Source organism: Harpegnathos saltator, unplaced genomic scaffold (assembly GCF_003227715.2).
Source record: "Harpegnathos saltator strain DR-91 unplaced genomic scaffold, Hsal_v8.6 scaffold202, whole genome shotgun sequence".
Classification (NCBI taxonomy): Eukaryota; Metazoa; Arthropoda; class Insecta; order Hymenoptera; family Formicidae; genus Harpegnathos; species Harpegnathos saltator.
Window position 1 is genome coordinate 2,410,743 of NW_020229987.1, and position 21,724 is coordinate 2,432,466.

Consider the following 21,724-nt stretch of genomic DNA (forward strand, 5'->3'; position numbering starts at 1 on the left):
GTACAGAGACGTGAACTTAGTAATCTGTCTTTTGTCAAAGTGATTTTCTTTTAAGTGGTTTTATCCCAATTTATGTAAAATGGATAAATTCGTCTTGCGTAAGTCTGTCAGTACCGAGAAATCTCAAAATATTAGTGAATCCAACAAATCCGCCGACAGTCAGCCTACTATATCGAAAAGCATAGGGTTATGTAATATTAAGTCTACACGTCATTTTTTGCCGTCTTGGATTGAAAAATTTACGTGGTTGATATACGATTCGAAAAAGAAGGTAGCTTTATGTAATGTGTGTAAGACTGTGTACGAAAAAGGTATTTTGACATTTTCCTCAAAAATAGAAAATATATTTATCGAGGCTGGATTTACGAATTGGAAAAAAGCTATTGAAAAATTTCGAATCCATGAAATGTCAGCATGTCATAAAGAAGCTGTACTGAAATTTGTCAGTCTAAAAACGAATGTCAACGTAGCAGCAAGTATTTCAAGCGAAAAATTACGACAAATAAGGGAAAATCGATCCTGTTTGTTAAAAATAATATCATCATTACGTTACCTTGGCGTCCAAGGTATTCCAATTCGAGGCCATACCGATGAAAAGAGTAACTTTAATAATTTATTAAATCTAAGATCCAAAGATTCAGTAGAATTGCAGAAATGGTTGAGCCAAGATTCATATAAATGGATGTCTCACGAAATTCAGAATGAAATTTTGAACATAATGAGTCATTCTGTTTTACGCAAACTAGTTCAAAATGTGAAAAACGCGATTTATTTTTCTATTATTGCGGACGAGACGAGCGATATCACTACTAAAGAACAATTCAGTTTTTGTGTCAGGTATGAATTTTTATCTATTTAAAATAAAATTTATTTATTTAAAAATAATGTACTTTATTCTAAATATTGAACTATGAACTCATAAAAATATTTATTGATAGAAAATTTGATCACAGCAGGCAAAAAATCAGTTTTAACAAAATTGAAATAAAAAAAATTATTTTTATGCTGAGATTCATAGCTTTTACGGTATAATAATTTAAACTTGGATTCACTAAGATTACATCTATTTAATACTATGTTCATGACATATAACGATCGATATTTTAGGTCTACTAATTTAATGTTACTAATTCTTTGCATTTTAGATTTGTAAATGATTCTATAGAAATAGAAGAAGTGTTTCTTGGATTTTATAATACTGACAGTACGACATCAAAGATTTTGACGGATATAATTCTTGATATTTTACATCGATTCGATTTGTCGACTTCTAATATTCGTGGACAATGCTATGACGGTGCAGCGAATATGTCTGGTATTTTCAATGGAGTGCAAGCCAGAATTTTGGAAATTGAAGAAAAGGCTTTTTTCGTTCACTGCACGGCACATAATTTGAATTTAGTTGTTCGAGATTCAGTCAAGTCCAAAACAGAATGTCGAGACACGTTAAATATTATAAAAGATTTAATAAATTTCATAAAAGATTCACCCAAAAGGCTAGCAATTTTTAAAGGTACATACTATAACAGACAGAAAAACCTTTATTCTTTATTTTCGTTTTTTTATTTTAATACGATAACTATATACTACTTATTTTTTGTATTGTTATGTTATTTTTTGTATTGTTATGTTTTATGTGCAGGTATAAAAGAAGAAAACTTAGATAAGAAGGGAAATTTAAGATCATTTTGTCCTACTCGCTGGACAGTACGATACGCATCTATACATTCAATTTATGAAAATTACAATACTTTGAAAGATTTTTTCAGTGATTATTCCTCATCCGATACATCTGACGCAGCTGCGAAAGCAAGTGGTTTTTTAAAAAATATGGAATCTTTTGATTTTTTTATGATATCCATTTTACAGAAAATTTTTAGTCATTTAGATGCGGTAAATATCGTTATTCAAAAGAACCAACTTAACTTTGGGAATGTAAAATTATTAATTCAAACTTTACGTAATACTATAAAAAGTTTTAAAGCCCAATTTGAAGAATTCTGGAAAATAGTTACGTCTATTAAGCTGGCACAGCCCTTTCAGCACAATCGCATGGGAGCACAGAAATTTAGTGCTCTTTTGTTGCTAATTTGTTGCTCTATTCCCGATTTTGTTGCTCCAGCCATTTCCAAGAAAACAGGGGCTGTGCTAGCTTAACATTAAAGTTAACACAGCCCCTCGAAAAAAAAAATAAAAAATGAAAAACGAACACATATTTTTAAACTACGATTTTGTTGCTAATTTGTTGCTCTATTCTCGATTTTGTTGCTCCAGCCATTACTCATAATTTATATTATCATTACTGAAAAAAAGTCGGCAAAAAGAGTAAAAGAAAATTATTTAAATCAATTTTGAAAATCAAATTTTAATTAATTTTGTCCTGACAGTAAGATGAAATATCATGTCGTGTTTCATATTTTTCTGTCCTATGTATCTTTTTCCACTTTGCTTATATGTATTTGCTATATATGTATAAGTATATATTACTTATAATAGCATCTATAACGTACATAACACGAATTATGGATAAAACTATAGATAGTATTGACGATGAATATCGGAACGCAGCATTATTAAATAAATAACAGCGTAGAAATTCATTTTATATATACGTATTCATTTGCAAAACTAAATAGTAAAATTAATTATTAAGTGTTATTTCATACAATAAACAAATAAACACTTACAATTATTATAAATAATGATTTGTTAAGTTTAAATTTAATTCCAGATTTTTCACGTAAAAATAAAAAATAGAGTGGTATTTAATCACAGATTGGCAAGATTACTCATTGAAAATAAATCATAATTATTAAGAATTGTCTGACATGCAATGCGCCATAATCGTGCTATTATAGAAACAAAGACAATTATAATGTTCCGTTTTAATCGTTCTTTTTTTACTAATAACTCAATAATAACATCGATCAATTATACATATATAGCTATCATTTTGCAGAATATAACGAAGTATGCAAAGCAATCGATTTTATCTGTTGCAGGTATTTGACGATGATGGCCGGTTCACAGAGAATAAAACATTAAGATTTATTGAAGATGTTATCTTTGATATATATATATATATCTTTGACATATATATATATATATATACAATATATATATATATATATACAATATATATATATATATACAATATATATATATATATATACAATATATATATATATATAAATTAGAATTAGCGAAGCAAGAATTCATGGAATGCTACGATACGAGTATTCATTTCTGTTAAAAGATAACTAAAAATTAAATGCAAATATGTTCTAAAAAATGATTCCTTTGTCTTAAAATATATTGTTTTAAAACTATCAACTTTTCTTTTAATTACAGTAACTGAAAGCGAATATACTCCCAACGAACAGATATGACAAATTGCTCAATACAGTTTGTCAATTATGTACCAGTTCGAAAATCCGGAATAAAAATTATTTGGAAACTTTGATTCATGCAGTATACGAAATGTTTTCTTTATATTTGTTTCATAATCTTTTCCATGCACCATTTAAATTTTTTATACTGAATTATATATATTCATGAAAATACTTTAATAAAAAAATATTATTTTCTAAAGAACATTCAATGAGACTGAACATATTCCAATTGAACAAGACGAAAAATAATTATATTAATAAAATGTATGATAAGATATCTTTACCTGCAACTTTTATGTTTTTTACTTCATCACATCATAAGAAATAACAATTAAAATAAATTGCTAAATTACTAAATTACTAAGTTATATGTACATTTATTCTTCTTCTGTTTAAATTTCTAATTACATTATAATCTGCACATAGGAATTCTAATAAATAATTTATATTTTATAAATATTGTTGCGCTCACTCTCGCACTCGCGCTTGCACTCAGGTAAATGAAAACACTCGCGTAACAAATATAAAGCTTTACTATTCACAGCACAGCTCGCTTAAGCTTTTTATAGGACTAATTCTCTGATCTACAATTCTTATATCTGTCCTCGATGACAGCTTGCCAGAAACTCTCTGTCAGCTGTTGTTGTTTTCTTCTTATCGATTTTCCGTCGTCCAGACAATCTTCGTTTAGTTGTCAAAATCAGCATCAGATGCCTAAGGCTCGCGGACAACGGACGCTGCCTTATGGCTCGGACACAATATTAATGTAAATGTAATGTATAGACTTTTACAAATAATTTCTATTGGAATATCCTTTATTTACACGTCTCATCCTTGTTTTTCCATAATCTCGGCATTACCTTTTACCAACGTAAATTCTGTATCAAAACAAAAATTGATGCGCCTGCGTGATGTTGAATTACCTATAAATAGGCAACTCACTTTCGATAAACAGATTAATCGTGTTAAGATCCATCTCACTAAAAATTCGTTATCTCCTTAAATGTACCGAAAAAAAGAAAAATCGAGGATGAAAACTTTGTCGATTATTCTGTTTGTGCTGGTCGTTACGGTAAATAAGGCGAAAATATTTTTGCAAACTAAATACTACGTAGTTTTATATTTTGGCATATTATTAATATTACTTCTTTGCATATTGATAATAATATAAATGGTGTATATTTATAAGTTTATATTTGAATTCGCAAAACAACAAAAACTGAATTCTTATTTAAATAATGTTGCGATTATATTCTTTTATTAAATATTCGTATTTATTTTCTCTGTGAAAACATATACTGCGTGATGGAAGGAATATTTAATAATTTATCATTATTTATTAATTTCTAAAAAATCCATTCCATTGATAAACAATGAAGAGTTCGATTACACACGATTTTTAAGCTAAGATAAAACATATATGATATGCTTTATTACGATCAATCTTTTCAGAGGATGATTCACAGTTACGATTACAGACGCGCACAAAGGTTCTATTACTATTTGACAGGATGCAGCACTCAGTTTGGCAAGACGGAAGGTTAAGTATTAAAATTCTGCTAATTTAAAGGAATACATCATAATCAATTGTAAGATAATGAATAATAAAAATCAAAGCAGACAAATAAATACAATATATGTTAGAAACAACACCAAGTGTTAAAATCTAATATGCGACAGGACAATAACATAAACCCGACACAAATACTTGTAAGAAACGTGGTAATAGACACACGAGTTCTCTTCCTATTGCTTGTTACTATTTGTTAATAAATTGGCAACGGAATTCTATCGTTCAAAGAACCAGTGTTTTAAGAAAGCGAAAGGATTTCGTATAACGAAATGTGGATAGTGTGATTACAAACTGCTTTCTTTGTTAAATGTATTGTCTGTTAAATGTATTATTCAACAATATTCTCCGTCAAGAAATTTAGTAATATATTTATATTGAAATAAATTATATCTAGTTCTCACGCGATTCTGGATGGGAATGTTTGCAAAATTTTGAAATAAACATATAAAAATAAAATTACTGTCGTGTTATAATAATTATTTCATATTTGTATAGTCCTAGAAGATATATAATAAATTCAGATTCATATTGCCTCTTCATTTTGTCAAGCACATTATTGTTAGTAATCTTCTATGGTCGTTTGATAATTGCTCAATAGTTTTTCGCTATATTTATATGTTATATTCAGAAAGAAAAATTTTCTACTGTTACATCCATCATTTTTGAATTGCAGTTTCTTTTCGTCCTGATATATTTTACTGCGCGTTGAAAAAGGATCGCCATGTACGTATATTTGTGTCTAAGATATTTTTACATATCTAATACAGTTTATACATCTTTAACGTAAACAATAATTAAGTTATTAGTATTTTACATTCGTACTTTTTCGTTATTCGTTAACGTAAAATTATTAGTGATTGATTAATAATTTAACGTATCCAGAATATAATACCCAATTAATAATGTCAAATAATATATTGAAATCGCGTCAGTAAAGTTTTTAATACTTTCCTTTGAAATATGGCTCATGTCTCTTTAGTCATATAATCAATGAGTAATAAACAAAAATTTCGAGTGGCTAAATATTTCTAGTAATCTATTTATATTGCATATTAAAATGATTCTATTGTTTATCTTGAATGCTTTCAAATGTTTTGGATTTTAATCCAAAATATCCTTGATTTTAATCGAATGTCTCAATGTACTCTTTATAAATGAACAAAAAGAAGATATAAGATATTATAAGATATTATACGCGACATACATTAATGTCGTGAAACAATTATTTATGTTTCACAAATTGTATTAGCATAGTTGTTTAACGACATAATGTTGTTGAAAAGTTTATCATACATTGCAAAAAAAGAATTACAAAGATTTTTAGATAAAATGTGTATGGCAGGATTAATCTTATGGAGCGTACAATTAGTAAACAACATATAAAGTTAACACTTTACATAACATTTATAAAATATGAAAAGTAATGAATTTTATATGTTACAGGCATTTGACAAAGATGGTCGGGTGGTATTAAATAAAGGTTTAAATTTCATTTGGGATATTATACCTAAAGCAGATGATGCGTTAAAAGTATATGATATTTTCAAGGCTTGCTACACGACTGGTATTTAACTTTAATAAAATATAATTAAAGAAAGAAATTTAAAAAATATTTATTAAAAACAATTTTTATTTATTTTAAAAAATTATTGTTGCGCGCGTTTATTGATTTCTTCTGTTGCAGAATATTTTAACTTTGATATGCCAGATGTACAGACAATAAAGATTATCAAGTGCACCTTGTTGGATTCGGATATGTCTCAATACTTTCGAAACATAGATTAAAAGCAACTTGCAAATTTTGCTTCATATAATAATATAAGATTGTATTTCAATATATAACATTGTAATATAATATTGTATAACAATATAAGATTTCTTCCTCAATCTTGACGTTTTTTTCTATAGATTTTCTGTATAACATTTTGTACACGTTTTGTATAAGTTTTGTACATTTAATTTTCATGTCATGCTCAATTTTCTTTGTTGATTTATATGTCCATAACAGTAATTTAATAAAATGTGAAAGAAATTATTGATAAAAATAAATGTATTTATCAAATGAAATAAAAAAACAATCGTTTGAACAGTCTCGTGTTTATAGTATTTGTTTGCCTCTGAATCATCTCACAAAATTACTTGGCGGCGTGCGACGAGACGTAGGTCCGGCGAGATAAAACAACGAATAGCAGCGCATTGTCTTTCCTCTCGCTGCGCACCGGCAATAGTTTCTGGATCAACTGGGCCGCGCTGCGACCTAAGCAGCTGCAACGCTTCTCCAATCATCTATGTCAGCACGCTCCCACTCCTCAGATTTCTGTCATTAATAATTCGATAATTATTGCGAATCTCGCAAAACGGTATAGGACTTTTATGTTTATCTTAACCCAATCTACCTTCACATTTCGGGTTGGCAACTTATAACCTTATAATCAACCACTTATAATCAACCACTCTGTAGATGCTCCGCGGCAAGCTGTGTGCGTAGAGGCTGAGCGATAACGCGTCTCGCGCTAATTGTCGCGATGACGTCTTGGCGCTTTGACACCGTCCGACGGTTAGCGCAAGCCGCGTTATCGCTCAGCCCCTACACACACATCTTGCCGCGGAGCGTCTATAGGCCACGTTGGGAATGGAAAATGCCAAACTTTGCACTGTTATAATTAAAAAGCTATTACGATTTTCACATTATGGCAGAGGACTTTTCTGTTCTTCTCACTTAGCTCTATATCCCTACGGAGCCCGTATTCCAAAGTTCTGAGACACCCTGTATAACGTGCTGATCACTCTGTTTCACAGATATTTTATCGCAATAAATGCATTATATATCTAGATCTATACTACATTCTATACATAGATTTATATTTACTAAAAATTATTTAAGATTAGCTGCAATTTTCTAATTATTTGATTCTCATGACTATTAATTAATCAATTAACAAATCGGGGACGCGTTTAAAACAGAAATTCCACATAAAATTGTGTAATATGAAATTAGCAAAAGAAGTATACGGATATTAAAATAAAAATAACAATGTTAAAATAAGAGATTAATATATAATATCATTATAATGCGTGGATGCAAAAATTTTAATCGGTTTATCAATAATGTTGTGACTGACCATTTTTATTTTATGGCAGTTATTTATTTGTTTGTAAATGTATAATACAATATTTAATATAAAGCTAATAAAAAACAACGGCGATTATTTTATAAAATAAATATATCAGCTTTAATAAAATCACTCAGTTCACATACATTATTTTTATTACAAAACCCATCAAAATTTTTGCACTTGTCTAATAAATAATTAATTATTAATTGCTAATTGAGGGAAGAGACCTTTTAACTTTTTATCTTATTGGAGATTAATAAGAATAAAGTCTTAGCTGTATAAATGATTATAACTTTGTGGGAAATTTTGATCATGTTACAGATACAAAGCTCATTTAATTAAAGACAACATCTGATAATCAATTTGAATAAGATAGACAATTATCTGTTGTTTATATTTCATCTTAATTATTATAGATGACGATAAAACATAAATTAGTGGAGAAGGCTTTTATCGTGGGAAATCTCTTTAAGAGCTTGAGTGCGTTACGAAGATTACAATTATTATAAGATAGATTGCGAGTAAAAGCAACCTTAGCAACTTGACTATTTAATAAATGTTAGATTTTAGTCGGCTTAAACTTTTTATTTTAAAGATGATTATTTATCATTAATAAAAATAGCCAAGATAAATTGCTAAATTACTAAATTACCAAGATATATTCTTACGCTTTACTTTTTAATTTCATTACAGTCTCATTGTAGATATTAATTTATATTGTATTAGATACTAATTTGAATGAAAAACAAATACGCACACATATTCGCAAATAATTTCCATTGGTCTCCTATATCTATACGTTTTATCTTAGTTCCTTCAGCATTATTTTTTACCAACGTATATCGCGAATCAAGACAAAGATTTATGCGCCTGCGTGACTATGTATTAGCTATAAATATGTAGCTCACTTTTAACGCAAGAGTCAACCATTAAAATCCATTTCGCCAAATTCTTCACTTATATGTATACTTACGGATATACTGAAAAGATCGAGAATGAAGATTTTGTCAAATTTCGTGTTTATATTGGTTATTATGGTAAGTTGCGAATAATGCGAGTTTAATTTCTCAAAATATTAATTTTATATCTCAGTATTATTAATAATGCAATGATGTCCTTTTCTTAAAACTTCTATTTGTGATTTTCTTCGTGACAAGCTATAATATCGCGAAATCAAATATTTCTTTTAAAAAAAAAACCATCCGATTTATAAACATCAAGTGGTTCTATCATATTGTTAAATTATTAAATCACAATTGTTAAATTACGTTAAAATTATATTAAACTATATATGTTTTAATGCAATCAATTCATTCAGGTATTGGTTCATGGTTACGATCCTAAACGTGCACGAAAGTTTCAACAGAATATCATGAGATGCAATCAGAAATTGAACAATAGTAAGTATTAAAATTCTATATATCTACGTAAAGAAACATCATAATAAATTGCAAGATACTGAATAATAAAAATCAAGACAGACAAGTAAATACAATGTCTATTAGAAGATAATTGACATTAATAGCTAATAGTTCGCAGTAGAATTAAAGTAAAATCTTGCGACAAACAAGACGAAAAACTCTCTGTTACATTATTACATTCACAATTTCTACGTTGCAGATATATTAAATGGTGACACGTTCATTTGCGTATTGGAAAAGTATAGCAAAGTATGTATATATTTGTACTTTGTACGTATATATTTGTCTAATGTATCTTCACAATGTAACTTTAACATGTACTGTAATTAAATTATTAATATTTTATATTCATATAAATTTGTCTCTTTGTATAATATTTGCCTCTTAACATTTCAATAACAGAGTTAATAATACATTTAACATATCAACATGTGCTTACAAATTACAGTTTCTGTTTCATTGATCAATCAATAAATAATATATAAAAATTTCCAACGGCCAGAAATTTCTAATAACCTAGTTATATTATATATCAAGATTATTCTACCGATTGATGATCCCTCTTTTAAAATGTTCTCGATTTTAATCAAATGTTTCGATATGTTCTTCTCAAATGGGCAAAAAAATAATACAATATGGATTTAGACGCCGGCCTATATTCTTGAAATGTGACTTATGTTTTATATATCATATTGGTATAGTTATCTCGCGAAACTGTAATATTAGAGAATTTATTATATATTATAAAAAGACTCAAATGAGTGTAGGTAAAATACAAAGTGAATATGACAATATTATCTTTAAAATGAGCAGCATATATTAATAGCTCAATAACAAAAGATACAGAAGATGAGTAAATTATAGATATATATTATGTACAAATATATATGAACTATATATATACATAAAATGTTAATATTTTATATAATAAGTATAAGACATGCGAAGTAATTGGTTCTATCTGTTGTAGATATTTGACGAGAATGGTTTATTTATATTGGATGAAGTCTTGAGTTTAATTTGGGATGTTATTCCTAAAAGACACAAAGCGACGATGGCATTTGTGTCCTTCAAGAAGTGCTACGATGGTATTTAATTTTAATAAAACATATTTTAAAAAATAATTTTTGGTTAATTTGTTCAAACAACTTTTATTTGTCTTAAGAAATGTAGCATTTATTGATTTCTTCTATTACAGAATTATCTACCGAAAATATCACAGCTAACCAAACGTCAAAGATTATGGAGTGTAGTTTACCGATTCTACCTCAGTTGATAAATAATAATTAAAACTAATCGTAGATTTTATTCCATACAATATAAAAAATACTTTCTCTACATTTCTTTTTTTTATCAATTCTCTGTATAACTTTATCTGTACTTTATCATTTGACTTTTTTCTGTTAATTTGTATGTTTATAATAAACATTCAATAAAATATGATTTTTTGAGAAAAAATATTTGACAAAATTAAACGTATCCATATCAAACAAAGCGGAAAATAATCATTTGGTAAGTATGTGATAAGATATGTTTCGACTCGTCCATCTTCCGTTCCATCTTCGACTAGTCTTAAAAACATTTAAACAGCTATATATTAACAATTTGAGTAATTTAAATATTCGTTTAAAAAGATGTATTGAAATGGAAGGATTAATCGTTATTCACGAAGAATATTTACCTTATACAACACTTGAAACTTGAACAAAATTTGTTCGAAAATATGTGTGTGTTTATATTAATCTCATGTAAATTTTCAATCATCTTCAACATATGGAATGTTTTTTAATTATTGCGTATTAATTACACAGAATTATACATTGCATTTTCACCTTTCTGATTTCATATCATTCAATAAATCAAAAGTTACTAAAAATTCTCGACGAGCTAATATAAATAATTTTATAACTATATTTTCTTATTATTGTTAATCATTTCTTATTATTGTTAATCGAGAAATCGGGAATGTATTCAAAATAGAAATAAAATTTTGATATTATATTACATACGCATTAGTACAAAGTATTATCCGCTTACATATATAACGCGCAATTAGCAAAAGAAGCGCAAATGTTGAAAAGACTATAGGTTAATATATAACATTAATATAAATAATTAATTATTAATTGCTAATTATGAGAGAAATCTAAATTACTGTGAACGCATTTGTTTGGCCGCTTTCGTTACAAATCTATATCTGCATCCGGATCCAAATTTTAATTCCGATCCTTCAATTTTTACCCAAATAAACCGGAATTTTAAGCGTCACATTTATCCAATATCTAATTATCTATTATCGATTATTACAATCGGATAATTTGAGATCCGAATATTAATATACTTGAAATATGGAGTAAGGCAAGAAAAAGCAAAACAACGAAGTAACGGTTTAATTTAACCCCCCCTCTCTCTTTCTCTCTTTTTTTCTATAATTTTTTTCGATACCATCTTATAACGACTTCGTACTGTGTCCAAAACACACGCGGGACACGCGTGATGAAAGAAAAAGTGCGGTATACACAAATAATTTAAATCAGAGATAGAAAGAACGTAAGAAAAGATAAGAATAGAAGGCATAAGCAACATAAGAAGTAAGGGACATAAGAAACATATGAAAAATAAAGAATGTATAACGTTCAAGAAGTAAGGAAAAACACATATTGGTGGAAAGATTGTTAATCGTTTCTGTATTTATCTAGTTTAACGATTTCATCAAAAATAAAAAGTATAGCATAATACATAATATAAATAAATGTAAATGCAAACATAAAGTTTAGAATGTTTCTTTTGCTTTACAAATTACAATTAAAGTGATCCCGTGCTGAAACAACACTAAAAATTTAGTCACTGAATATGAGAAATAATTATTAAATAATTCGAATATATATATATATATATATATATATGATAGGTGATATGATAACATTGTTAATTTTAAAACGTTACACATTAATATAATTATTATTATTAAAAGATTTAAAGAAGGTCCTCAACTTTATGGTTTAGAAAATTATTATCAAAAGAAATCTATTATCGAAAGATCTTTTTACATAATACAGTAAGCATTAAATTATTGATTTAATATTTTACAGATTTTTAACATGAATATAGCGAGTACATAAAGAAGGAAGTTTTGACGAGATATTTGAATATGATATCTCCGACGAAGATAAACTATTACAACAAAGACATTTGAGCGTCTTCACGTCAAAAATTTATTTTCGTTATTATTGCCATAAATTTATTTTTAATTTCAGACTGGGGAACATAATCAATAAGCAAATTGTGAAACTAAATTCTTCGACAACTAAATTACAAGCAAATCGTATTCCACGAATACATCATAAAAACGATCTTTTCTTTTTCTCCGAGATTAGCAATATTGTACTAAACATTGTTTGATATTTCCGTTACATTCTATGTTTGTAATAACGACTCGATAAAATAATTATCGGCTGGTGTCACGAAAACATCTGTCTCACGAAGCAAATTTTTTATACATTTGAGTTAACACATTTTTTCAATTAATATCTGAATAATTATCATAACTGATTGCAAAATGATAAGAGGTTTTTTCGTTTAATTTCGATGTTATCTTATAGCAAAACAAATCAGATAAATTATGCTGAAAGGTCACCAAAAAAGCGGGCTACATACGTATAATAATATTTTTACTTATAAATAAGAATCGCTTATAAATACGCGGCTTATTTTTGGCACGAGATATAGATTTACGATTAAATTTGCTTGCATCAAATTTATTTCCTCCTTGAAAGAATTGAGAGAATCCAAGATGAAAACTTTGGTGATTACTATAGGTGTATTGGCCGTTGTAGTAAGTCACATGTGACATGTGAACTTCTTTGCAAACTCACGATATATTCGCGGCATATCTTTCGACTCTATATTGTTAATATAATTATTATTTTTCTTAATGAGTAATTGGCTTATATTTTATTACATGCTTCTTGTGTTTAGTTTGCACATTAATTAAAATACTTCTTATAGCAATACACGTTAATTAAAACACTTCTTACAGTAGTACAGAAAGAGTGAAGCGACAGCTTTGATATTAATATAACACCTAACTCAAAGTATTTCTCAATATTAAATAATTTACATCCATTTCAAAATTTGCTTTTTTCTTAACGTCCAATATTCTTCGATGACATCCTGTATGTTCGAGTCGTAGATATAATTTATCTTAAAAAATTTTTAGTACATGTTTGGCATATGCGAGATAACAAAAATTAAATATGCTTAATAAATAACAAGATATTAATATTGTTCTCTTTTCTTTAAATCGTATTTATTTAAGTTCTTCTGTGGGAAGCCACAATACTATAGATTATAGTAGAAGAATATAATAATTAATCGTAAAATTTGTTACTTCTTCTTGTGAGCAAAAAATCTATTTAAATTATAAACGCTGATATCGTAATTGCATACAATAATTAACATCTTACCTTTTAAAAATAGGCTTATTAATAGGCTTACTATACATTAATGATGTCGGTAGATAAAGTACTAAGACAAGATGAACCATTATTATTATTAACAATTATTATAAATAATTATTATAAGCAATTTTATACGTTTTGGTACAATCGAGCCTTTCAAGCGGCAGTTTGTGGCTACGACTACTATAGTGCAAAAAATTATAAGGAGAATTACGCAATTTGTTGCAAAGTATTCAATGTGCCATCGGGTGAGTATTAAAATTTACCTACAGCAACATATCCTAAAAAATTATAAAATCATGAATTACAAAGATTTAGGCAGACAAATAAATACAATAAAAATCATAATATCGGGGATTTTATTACGATAGAATTATCAGAACTGAACCGGCAACAATATGTCACTGAAAAAGATTTACAAGAAATAATTACATAAGATAATTACATGAAAAGTAATAAAAGTCCGAGCTTTGTTCTTTTGTGACACATATTGAAGGCTTTGTCGTCGATACTAAGCTATTAAGAAAGTATAAAAAGTTTACATAAGGAAGTTTGATTCACATTTTTCTGAATTATTTAATTTGTCAACGATATTACTAGATAGTTTGTCGATCAATCAAGAGAGAAAGAGAGAGAGAGAAAGAGAGAGATTTAATAAAATAATTATTTTAAAATAAAATAAATTACATTCCCCCCTTGGATCACAATTATAATATTGGGGACAAATATTTTTAAAAAAACATTCAAGCTTGTTTGTAAAACAAAATAACGTTACAGTAAAATTATAATAATAATTTCATAATTTAACAGTTGAAAAGGAAATCGTTTCAGATTCACAGTGTATCCTTATTTTGTCCAGTGTATACTTGTTGCTCTATACTGTTAACAATCTTTCGTGTTTGTTTTATAACTGCTCAAGCTTCACGTTTTTAAACAATGATAACACGAACGCTACTACCGATTAATTCGCATTAATTACAGCATTTAAACAGAAAATTCTTCAATTGTCTTATTATATCTTTAATTTGTACGTTGCAGATAAATTCAATGCTGAAGCATTCAAATGCGCAATGTTCAAAGATGAACGAGTATGTACATTTGTATTCAATATACATTGTAATTTACATACACTATCAAATTACTCTTTATACATAGTATTATTAAAGTATTAGTTTACAACCGTACATATTTGTTTCTCTGGACAAAAGACTATTACAAAAGCATGAATAATAATACCAAATAACATTAACGACGGCAACAACCTCATCAATGCGTTATTATGTTTGCTGAGCTATTGATCATACTTTCTTAAATTACCAATAAATAAAATAATAATAAATAATAAATTAACAATACATGTATGCAGTCGAAAAAGTCTAATAGTCTAGTTATATAATATATCAAGATTATTCTACCAATTGGTAGTTACAACGTGTTTTGAATTTATAAAGAACTGTTTCGATGTAACGTTTATGAGTAAAAGAAAAGAAGTATGATATGAATATAGATATAAATATATATCCTTGAAATATTAATCATGTTTCACAAATTGCACGCGCACAATTAAAATAGTCTCGCGACACAATGTTGAAAAATGAAAAATTCATTAATAGATTATAAATATAAATTTATATTCTACGATATAAAAAGAGGCAATAATTTTATGAATAGTAGATATAACAATATATTGTTATAATACAATATTAACACACAATATAATACAATATTAAAACACAACGTACTAATATGTTATTAATGAATCCAGCAAACACAATATTACATGTAACATGCATGTTAGTTACAATTTCCTACACATGTGTTATATAACAGTTATATTGTTGAGTAGGAAATTACAACTAACATGCACGTTACATATAATATTGTGTTTGCTGGGAAATATATGAAAAAGATATATATATACATAAAAGTTAATGATTTACAATAATATATTACAAATTTTATATGATATCACGAGGCATATAAAAGAAGCAATCGGTCTTACCTATTTCAGGTTTTCGACGAAGATGACATAATTAGAAAAAATGGATTCTTATCTTACTTGAAGATGTTATTACCGACCGAAACAAATTGAGAATGGCACAAACAATATTCAAGAAATGTTACGATGAAGGTATTCGATCTTGTTGATAGATAATTTATTTTGAAAAATCTGAAAAAATATAATCTTGAAGAATAATTATTTTATCTTAATAAAAATTTATGCAATAAACGAATTCTCTTTTAATTGCGATGTTTAAAGGCAAACTTCCCATAATAAGGTACCTGAAGGAGGAAGACTACAACTATATGGAAATCTTGCCAAAGTTACTTACTTTCACAGATCAGGATTAAAAACAAATTGTAGATTTTCCTTCATATAGTATTACGGACTTCATATAGTATTCATACAGTATTACGGACCATTCTTTACATATCTTTTTTCGTTTTTCAAATTCTGTGTGTAACTTTTCCTTTATATTACTTCGTCTTTTTCTTTTGAATTATATGTTCACGATGACAATTCAATAAAACGTATTTACATTAAAAAAATTATGATATAAACTGATAAAATTTATTTCAGCGATTTGATTATCTATCAAGTATCAAATCTGAGTTGATAAAGTCGCAAAATGGCTTAAATTATTTATTTTTCAAGCTGTTATTTGTCACTACAACGTGAAAAATAAATCCTAACTTAAATAGTCAAATTACTAAATTACCAAATTGTCAATATATTTGTTCTCAATCTCTTAAAATAATTATCTAATTATAATTACCATTTGCATATCGCAGTTTTATTAGATATTAATTTACATATTACTCATATTATACATATTATATTTAAGTAGAAAATAGATATCACAGATTTTTTCTTTTCATTATCCATTTTCCTTTTCATTATTTTACCTTAGTTTCTGCGAAATCAGCATTACTTTATACTTCTATATACTATTATATACTCTTATATACTATTATAAATCGATATATAATGTAAAGCATATCAATTAAAAGAAAGAATAACAAACATTACATAATGCGCCTGCGTGTATGTAAAGCGTGTCAGCTATAAATACGCGGCTTTCATTTGACGAAGACTAGTCCATATTCAAAATCCGTGTACTTCAATTTGTTACTTACTTAAATATATTCAAAAAATTAAGAATGAAAATTTTGATTATTGTTGGTGTACTGTTCTTTACGGTCAGTAATTACAAAACAAACAACTAAAGTTTTTTTGTTATAAATTTACAAAATATATTTCAACAATATTGTTAATAGTTATAATTATTATTTTACTTCAATAAATAAATTAAATCTTACATCGTAAAATTACCTTAAATTTTACATCGTATTATATATCTTTTGTATTTTTTACGTTAATTTAAATATTTTATGTAGTAGTACTTCTGTAATGAATATTCCTTTTGAAATGATTGCCTTTATATTACGATAAATTATATTAATATTATGATATTAATATAATACTTTATCATTAGTTCCGATAATAAATCGATATACCTATTTATCAAACAGTTTGTGTAAAATGCAAAGATTATTATACTTAACATCTAATTATATATTTATTAATTATATATACTATATTATATATGCTATATATACTATATTATATACTATATACTATATATATATATATATATATATATATATATACTATATATACTATATTATATACTAATTATATTAACTTAACATTTAATCTTTGGAAACGTTATATATGTTCAATTTGTAGATTTAATTAATTTAATTAATAATAAAGTAATTTAAGTAATTTAAATAATTTAATTAATAATAAAAAGTTTTATATTCGTATTTGAATTTGCAAGAGAACAAAAACTAAAACCTCATTTAAACAATGTGACGATATTCTTTCTTAAATATTTATACACTTATTTTTTTCGTGGAAAATGTTTTTTGTAAAAGACATTATTATAATAGATAGTAAGAGAATATTATAATCTATCGCAAAGTTTATTATTCCTTAAAAAATTGTAAAAAAAAAATCGTATAAATTATAAACTTCTGACACTGAAATTTCACATGATTGCTAAATTGAAATAAAAAAATTATGATATGTTTACGTGCAATTTATCCTTTTAGATAATGAGTTACAGTTATAATGTTGAACGTGCATGGGAAGCTGTGGAGCATGTACATAATTGCCAACAAAAACTTAAGACAAGTAAGTATTAAATTTCGATAATTATAAAAAATAAATTACAAAAAGTCAGGGATTATAAAGATCTAGACAAAGAAATAAACACGATGTACGTTAAGACGCCGGTATTAGAATTTAACCTGCAACAGGATGCCTGCAAAAACTCGTGATAAACATTTATATGAAAGACGATTGTAGGCATTCAAGTACTCTTTTGTGCTACCTTTTTGAAGCAAAATTCTGTCGTTATCAAAAATTAAAGCTAGAATGTCTATAGAGCATAATAATTTTAAATAATAAAGTTTAGTTGATGTGGTTACAAACTATGGAATTTGTTATAATCGTCTAAATAATTATTTCACAATTAGAAAGTTGGATAAAAAATAGCTTTAGATTTGCATTGCCTTTTTATTTCGTCAAGCATGCTGTTATTTTGATTTTTTGTTAACAATTTTACGTACGTATATTTGGTAACCATAGTTTTGCATTTCTAATTGGGAGAACAAGAACATTTCTGAGACTAGTCGGCTCGAGTTAGTTATAGCATTCAAACAAACAACAAAGTGTCTCAATTTTATTATTGCTGTAATTTTTGCGTTATAGGAGCACTCTTTAGCAATTTATTACTATGTATAATGGTACACGATGGACAGGTACGTATATTTCTATTTAATATACATTTATTAGTAAAATAATCTTAAGATATGGTGCAATTATGTTACTATATTGACAATATGTAAGATGTTTAATATATGCAACTATAATCGCTATAATGAAAGAATTATATAACTAGATATGAAATATTTATGTATTAAATGTTACAGTGTTAGTAACAATAACCAAATGTACATATACTTTGTTAGAACAACAAGAAAATATAATTGGCACTGAAAATAACTATATGTTTCGCGATATTAAAACTTTTCTTCTATATGATCTATATGATCAATAGATTCTAAAATAATCTAGTAACATTGTATATTAAGATTATTGTAACAACTGATGATTATAAGATCTGCTAATTTAATCGGACACGGGCATATGTGTATATTCAAGACGTTTCTTTTTGTTATATATATATATATATATCGTAAGGTTTCCAAATTTAATGGAGAAGAAGGATATTTATTTATAGCTAATTTACCCTTTGCATAATTATATTTTGTGTAATTATTTTAATTATACCATATTCCAAAAATATATATATTGACATCGAATGTAATTTGTCAGTATTAATTACACGCGACACATTTTCGATGTAATCCATATCCACGAAGTCTCACTTATGTACCAGAAGAGCTGTAGACATTGAGATATACAAAAAAAAGCAATCAATCTTATCTATTTCAGGTTTTGAATGCGCATGGCCAATTTAGAGTAAGCGCAGCCTTAAGATTTATTAAGGATGTTATTGCTGACAAGGAATCAATGAGAGAGGCTCAAGCGTTATTCAACGAATGTTACAAAAACGGTTTTTGTTGATTTTATCAGAAGATAATTAAAATATAATTTTATGAAATACAGATAATTTTATGATATTTATAATATTTATAAATAATCCTTATAAAAAGATAATATTCATAAATAGATAATCTTTTAGAAAAATAGATAATTTTAAAAGATTTATTTTCTTGAAAAATAATTACTCCATTTTAATAATTAATTTTTGCAATTATCATATCTCTTTTCATTTACAGAGTTTAAAAAGGCATCATCACGAATTAATCGTACGGAAAACATAGCCATATGCGCCATGCCAATTATACGTTTCTTTAGCCGACCACAGTGACATCAGCTTTACTTCATATATCATAAGAAATGCTGGATTTTTATTGAATTCTTCCAACAATTGTTTTATAGCTCTTGTATTGTTTGACCTCTTTTTGTTGACTTTTATATTCATGACACAGTTAAAAAAAAAGTTGCTGTTTTCGCAAAAAACTTTTGATACTAAAAATATCGATATCGAGCAAGATGGAAAATAATTGTCTGAATAGTTGTGTGACAAGATGCGTCTGAATTGTTTCAAGCTCACTTTAATCGTTCATTAATAGTTTCATTTATTCAAAAACCCGTTTAAAAAGATTTATCGAGAAGAAAGATTTGATTAATGTTTATCCGCGTTATTTATCTTTAATTTGTAAAGTTCAAGAAAACTTTTCTCGAAAATAAGTTAATTAAATCTCGCTATTTATGTCTAATTAAATTATCACTATTAATTGAATATCATGCAAATGTTTAATTTTTCTCGATATATATGGAACGTATTTTTAATTGTCATCCACTTTAATTACATAACGTTTATTACGTTGCTTAATAAAAAACAACTTAAAATATCCCAAGCCTCTATTGTCTTTGTTGAAGGAGAATAATATTAAGCGTTACAAAATATTTATTGCTAATGATAAATGAAGATCGCATAAAATTTCCGTCTATATAGAAATGATATAGCAAACATGGAATAATCGTGAAAATTACATTTTTATGTGACATTATTAAAATTATTATCTTTCGTGATGATAATTATTATAAACACTAAAGGCAGTTTAAAAAAAAAGAGTGAAAAAGAGTCAACGGAATAAAAAGGAGAAATATATTTTAACTGTCAGGTATAATTTCAATTGTGTGACTTCTCTTTGACGCAGATACTATAGATGCAGATGCTATAGACGCAGATATGGTCAGAATTATCAGTAATATTTTTAACTCTTAGCGCTCTGCGCGTTTTTGTACCACTGCCTACCAGCAACTCCGGCACATTTTTGCAGCGGAGCGTCTGAGAAAAAGTCTTATTTTATGTGGAAGGAATTACGTGCTTGTGAATGTTTTTGATTTTATTTATTTTATAAATATGTATATTCCTCTTACAAATGAAATATAAATTTTTAATTTTATAATTCACCATCGTGTGATATCTTTGGAAACATCTCCCATGTATATTTTGTGTTTACTTGGGCAAGTGTCACAGTACTCACCAGTTTGAAGTCTGCCATCCTTTTCTTGAAAACAATACTTGAAAATAATAATAAAATAATAATAATAATAATAATACTTGAAAATCAAATACGTCTTCACTATCACTCAGCTCTAAATTTTCATCATAACATTCAATCGTCTCCATGTTTTTAACCATAAAAAAAGTCGTAAAATAATTTAACCTCAATATTACAGACTTAGCACGTTTTAACTACAGATAACAATTGCCAACGCCGACGATGACATAGCATCTTAAGCGTAATCATGTTAAAAACATTTGGCTCTGCAGCGGAGCCACCGGAGTTACTGAACAAATGAGCTCCGTACCGGAGCCAATGGAGCGCTAAGGTTAATATATTAATAAGTGTTAATTTAGTATTCTTTTGTTTTATAACCAACTATTTAATATATGGATGTAACATATCAATAAAACAATACATAAAATACATATGTTAAATACAATACGTTAAATGTACGTTATATACAATTGTTGCCATAGAATAATTACGTTAGAGTAAATATTTGTGTTGAAATAAATAAAAGATGCAGAGTGAATCTTTCAACTTACAATTTTCTTGTTTCCAGAGATCTAGAGAAATCAAAGATTAT

At 27.0% G+C, this 21,724-nt stretch overlaps 3 protein-coding genes and 1 long non-coding RNA gene across 4 annotated transcripts; all 4 read left to right on the forward strand.

Moving 5' to 3' along the window:
- The first annotated feature begins 4,247 nt into the window (after positions 1-4,247).
- On the forward strand, positions 4,248-6,812 carry LOC105182113 (uncharacterized). The gene is made up of 5 exons (XM_011139296.3): positions 4,248-4,464; positions 4,845-4,932; positions 5,639-5,688; positions 6,409-6,529; positions 6,650-6,812. Exons 1-5 carry the CDS (start codon positions 4,396-4,398, stop codon positions 6,748-6,750), a joined length of 429 nt encoding a protein of 142 aa, XP_011137598.1. The 5' UTR covers positions 4,248-4,395; the 3' UTR covers positions 6,751-6,812.
- Positions 6,813-8,901: 2,089 nt separating this feature from the next.
- On the forward strand, positions 8,902-10,811 carry LOC105182114 (uncharacterized). The gene is made up of 5 exons (XM_011139297.3): positions 8,902-9,118; positions 9,400-9,481; positions 9,702-9,751; positions 10,473-10,590; positions 10,701-10,811. The coding sequence occupies exons 1-5, from the start codon at positions 9,077-9,079 to the stop codon at positions 10,790-10,792; spliced, it is 384 nt and encodes a 127-aa protein (XP_011137599.1). The 5' UTR covers positions 8,902-9,076; the 3' UTR covers positions 10,793-10,811.
- Positions 10,812-14,025: 3,214 nt separating this feature from the next.
- LOC105182115 (uncharacterized) lies at positions 14,026-16,377 on the forward strand. The gene is made up of 3 exons (XR_849680.2): positions 14,026-14,210; positions 15,974-16,093; positions 16,223-16,377. It is a non-coding gene; the product is annotated as an uncharacterized LOC105182115 (long non-coding RNA).
- Positions 16,378-17,042: 665 nt separating this feature from the next.
- Positions 17,043-20,394, forward strand: LOC105182116 (uncharacterized). Its single transcript, XM_011139298.3, has 5 exons — positions 17,043-17,163; positions 18,082-18,163; positions 18,743-18,792; positions 19,490-19,610; positions 19,837-20,394. The coding sequence occupies exons 1-5, from the start codon at positions 17,125-17,127 to the stop codon at positions 19,926-19,928; spliced, it is 384 nt and encodes a 127-aa protein (XP_011137600.1). The 5' UTR covers positions 17,043-17,124; the 3' UTR covers positions 19,929-20,394.
- Positions 20,395-21,724: the final 1,330 nt, after the last annotated feature.